Below are 5,002 nucleotides of genomic sequence, written 5' to 3' on the forward strand. Positions count from 1 at the left end.
TGAGTTAGTGAATGTGTTAGTGAAAGAGTGTGAGTTAGTGAGTGTGTTAGTGAAAGAGTGTGAGTTAGTGAGTGTGTTAGTGAAAGAGTGTGAGTTAGTGAGTGTGTTAGTGAAAGAGTGTGAGTTAGTGAGTGTGTTAGTGAAAGAGTGTGAGTTAGTGAGTGTGTTAGTGAAAGAGTGTGAGTTAGTGAGTGTGTTAGTGAAAGAGTGTGAGTTAGTGAGTGTGTTAGTGAAAGAGTGTGAGTTAGTGAGTGTGTTAGTGAAAGAGTGTGAGTTAGTGAATGTGTTAGTGAAAGAGTGTGATTTAGTGAGTGTGTTAGTGAAAGAGTGTGAGTTAGTGGGTGTAAGTGAATGTGAGAGTGTGTACATTAGTGAGAGTGAGTGTGAGTTAGTGAATGTGTTAGTGAAAGAGTGTGAGTTAGTGAGTGTATGTGTATATTAGTGTGTGTGTGTGTGTGTGTGTGTGTGTGTGTGTGTGTGTGTGTGTGTGTGACCTGTGGTGATGCGATCAGTGCGCTGAGGCTCCAGGCCAGCACTAGCATCCTCCTGTTCCTGTGGTGGGCGTTGAGCGAGTCCAGCGGGCGCAGGATGGCGTGATGCCGGTCCAGACTGATGACCACCAGGATGAAGGCGGAGGTTTGCATGGCAAACAGCTTTAGGAAGCACAGCAACTTACAGAGTCCATCTCCGGCGTACCACTGCACCGTCACGTTCCACACCATGTCCAGCGGCATCACGATGAACGTCATCATCAGGTCGGCCGACGCCAGGCTCATGATGAGAGGACGCAGGTGAGACGCCACACGCCGACCTCGACCTCGTGACACGCTGATGAGGAGAGCCAGGTTACTGACGGCGGCGAACAGGAAGAGCACCATGGTGGCCGCCACACGAGCCTGAGCCGCTGGAGTGAAGGTGGGCGCCGTCCAGTCCAACAACGGAGGCGGGAGAGACGCATTAGATGCGGACGGCAGTGACGTGTTATCGGACATAATGCCGCTCTGATCTGCACCTGCATGAAGAGACAAGAACAGCATCTGAACGAGGTCAAATTGAACAAGTATGACAACATAATTTATATAATATACTCAAAGTGGTGTGCATACACGTCTAAACCAAAATATATATGCAGTGCTGTAGTCATTGTGGCATTTTAATCTTACAATTATGTTTTAGAATGTTATATAAAAATTATGAGATAAAAAGTCAAAATATGACACACTATATCATAATTGTGAGATTAAAAAATTTAAATTATAAGATAAAAAGTCATAATTGCAGGGTTCATACAAGGTGCTTAAAGTAGTCGAATTTGACTTTTTGAAATTTAAGGCCTGGAAAACCTTTGAAAATAGCAATACTCCTGAAGAGGTACTTGAAAAGTGCTTGAATTATTGAAAGACAGTGTATCTTTGAAATAACTGTTTAATTTTTTCAATAACTTATATCTTTTCATGCAATTAAAAAAACATCAAACTTTTTTGCTCATTTCAGTTAATGTCAGAAAACAATCGAGCTACACCAGTAGTAGTAGTGTTGTGTAAACATGGCTGAAGATGTGAAAAGAGGAACAGATGAACTGAATCAATTCATTATTTCACACTGGAACTGCTCAGATAACATTCTTTTTAAGCGATTCACCAGCAAAGACCAGGTCATATTAAAAGAGCCATTAATTTTTTAATTTCAACATTGCTTGTTGTTTTAAAAAGCCCATACTGATGGGGGAAACTGAGCTTTTTGAAACTCAGAATCAGTTGAACCATTGCGACAGATCTTTTCTTCCATATTGTGAAGTAACAAATCATTGGAAAGGGGTCTGCATACGTTACCAAAGAAAAGATCCAGTGATGACATTCAAATTAAACATTACCAAGTCCAAAACATATTAAAATGGAACATTTGCAAAGATGAATTGTTCACAATATGATCAATAACATGCATTTAGAAAACTGATAGGGTGAATTCGTGTTTCAGACAGACTTTAAAGTGTTCTGAGAGCAGCATTTGCCCTTAAACACACAGATGCCGTCAGTCAGCGTCAGATCAGAGCTGATAGCAGAGGAGAGCTGTCCTGAGTGTCTTTGTGTGCCTCTGTCCTCACTGTCAGGCCACTTAAAACAAAGCAAAGGAGCCATCAGTAGCTCCATTTGAGAAACAGCTCACATATTCAGCTAAAGCCCTAATCTCAGCCTGAAGAGCTGAACAGCAGGTTCCTGCCAGACCAAAGTTCCTTCAGCTCCAGGAATTTAGTTTAGCATCACACACACACTGAGATCCGATGCGGATCAGCACAGAACAACACGTCCTGTTCAAATCAATAGTGTGTAACACAAACCCACAGAGTCTGTGATAATTAACACGTTCATTAACAAGCACTCCACATGTTAAACCAGAAGCCTGAAGAGTCTCAGTGGGGTCTGATGTTTTAGTCTGAAGGTCAAAGTTTAGATTGTTAATCAACGCTACACATTCATGCTGACTGCAAATGAAACCAACATTGCTATGTGTCACAATGCATTTCTAAACGAACAAAGTACTGAATCCAGTGACTATGGGGTTAAATGTTGTGTTTGAGATCCCAGTGTGAGGTTTAGAATCTTAACAGCACATTCTAACCTGGATAGAAATAGGATTTTAACATTCTTCCTGCTCAAACAGTACAAAAATGTCATGGGTTTGATTTCCAGGGAATGCATGTGTAGTTCTTGGGTAAAAGCATCTGTCAAATGCATAAATGTACATTTTAAAAGGTTATGAAACATTGATGCAAAATACAAAAATGGTAAAACTTCACTTGAAGCCTTAATGTACAATGCATATAATTTTCATAAAATAATCAAATGCATATTTGTATTTTCCTGATTATGTCTGAAATTGGTGTGTTTTTGTGAAATTGTGTGTTTTAAGGCAAGACACTGCAGGTGAATAGGGTTAAAAATGTGCTAATAGTTATCGCCTCACCCAGTTGATCGATTACATTAATAATTGCAAAAAAAATTTGTTTTCTAAAATGTTAGAATTAAATATGCAAATGAGGCATTATTTAATGAAATATTTGCATAATTTTGTAGTACAGAACACTAGTATCTAAACACTGGATGAAATCTGTTTCAATTTTTTTTTTACATATTAGAGTCAAAAGTTTTTACAGAGGGATTTTGGGGTATCTAATTTTTGTCACTCCATAATTCAGAAAATACTTAGAAAACAATCTATTTTCACAATTTTGAGGGGAATAAAATATTGTAAATAATCAAGCAAATTATATATGAACAAATCCCTACATAAACACCTTCAGGATATAGATGGTAATAAAAATGTAAAGTTTGGTGTGTCTAAGTGCTTCTAAAGCGTAGATTTATGGTTCTCTTTTTAAAAAAACTGCCTTTAAAAATATTATTTTGATTGGAATCTATTGACACAAATAGATAAAGTGCTATAAAATAAACATTTAACAGTGTCTTTTGGATGATTTCATTCCACTAGTCTGATAAAAACACTATGAAAAACCAAAAAGCCCCCCAAAAATTCTCAAACTTGACATGAAGAAACAGTTTTTGCCTGCAGTGTCTCCCCTAATGCATTATACTTTCTAAAGGAATAGATGAGTATTTTAAAGCATTATAACCGTGGTGATAATTATTCATGAAGTTATATAATGTATTAAACATAGGCTACTTTTATAATGCATGTTATATAAAGGTTAAATAAACTCTCTGAGTCTGCACTATTTGCAGGCCAGGTTTTGTTCATCAAAGCAAATTTGTAATGAAAATATGCAAATAATATGCAAAACAGAATCATTATTTTGATTCCACTGTAATGTGTACAGACTGTAAATCTGACTTGTAAATCTTTATGTCAGGTCTATAATTTATTAAACAGAACAGGATATTAAAATATTTAAAGGGCTAGTCCTCTTTTTGCATAAACACTATTATATTCATGTTCATCTTTATTAAACGTAACAATAGGACAGAATATTGACTCGTGTCTCGTTTTCTGCAGGACTTGGTTTATTATCAGCCATTCTCAACAGTTTCTGATGTTTTACCAGATTTTTGTAAATTTTACAGTTTATTGTAATTTGGCTGAGGTGTGAGATGGTAGAGATTGATGTGAAGGACTGTGAGGATCCAGTTTCAGATTCCAGTAATAAAGCAGCTGAGCTGATGACTGTTTACAGTCAACTTTACTGTAGTATTACTGTACAAACACATGGAACCCATTCCTCATGCTGCATCATCATTAGACAGGTCTATTTGGACATAACCAATAAAATATTCAGTCTTCTTGTTTTAAAATTTTCTATGATTGAAATGATTAGCTCTTCACCAACTGGTGTGTCCTGAATAAAACTCTAGAATGAAATGCTCACCTCAGAGTAATTTCTCTCTAATGCAGTCAAATCCTTCTTCTCTCAGCCTGATTCTGTGTAATATCCAGCAGACTCTCTCTTTCCCATCGCACTGAATCCTGTTCAACTCAGTCTAATGAATTCCTGATATCCAGATTTCACATCCCATCAGATGAGCAGATGATGATCGGAATCTGCTGCTCATCCTGGACATGATCTTCATGTGTCATAATCCAGTTTAAGAGATGAACAAGACATGATGAGGAGGAGATGATGATGATCCTGGCGAACTGAGGAGAACTGCGGTGAGTACAGACTGAGTGTGTGTGTGAGTGAGAGAGAGAGAGAGAGAGAGACTCCACTCATGTAAACCAACTGGAAAATGCCATTTAGAATTGTTGATAATTCCAGGTTCGTATAGGTATTTGATAGATGTATTACTCTTGATATAAAACAAGTGTTATTTTGATTCTGTGAGAATGTAGCTGGACGTTGTTTCTGCATCATTCATGGGTGCAACTCCTGGGTGAATCATTTGATTCAGATCGGGACTTTGGTGCGGGTTCGTGAATCATTTGATTCAGCCCTGGTGAAAAAAACAGCTTACACCAGCCTAGGATGGTTGGCTGGTTTTAGCTGGTC

The 5,002-nt window shown here is 37.8% G+C and overlaps 1 protein-coding gene across 1 annotated transcript in view; it reads right to left on the reverse strand.

Moving 5' to 3' along the window:
- The window catches only part of gnrhr3 (gonadotropin releasing hormone receptor 3), an 11,151-nt gene extending 6,510 nt beyond the window's left edge, over nucleotides 1–4,641 (reverse strand). The window contains 2 exon segments of the mRNA XM_073846681.1: nucleotides 495–1,012; nucleotides 4,382–4,641. Of these exon segments, the coding sequence (XP_073702782.1) occupies nucleotides 495–992 (498 nt within the window). The 5' untranslated portion in view covers nucleotides 993–1,012; nucleotides 4,382–4,641.
- Nucleotides 4,642–5,002: the final 361 nt, after the last annotated feature.

This window comes from Garra rufa, chromosome 9, assembly GCF_049309525.1.
Source record: "Garra rufa chromosome 9, GarRuf1.0, whole genome shotgun sequence".
NCBI classification, from domain to species: domain Eukaryota; kingdom Metazoa; phylum Chordata; class Actinopteri; order Cypriniformes; family Cyprinidae; genus Garra; species Garra rufa.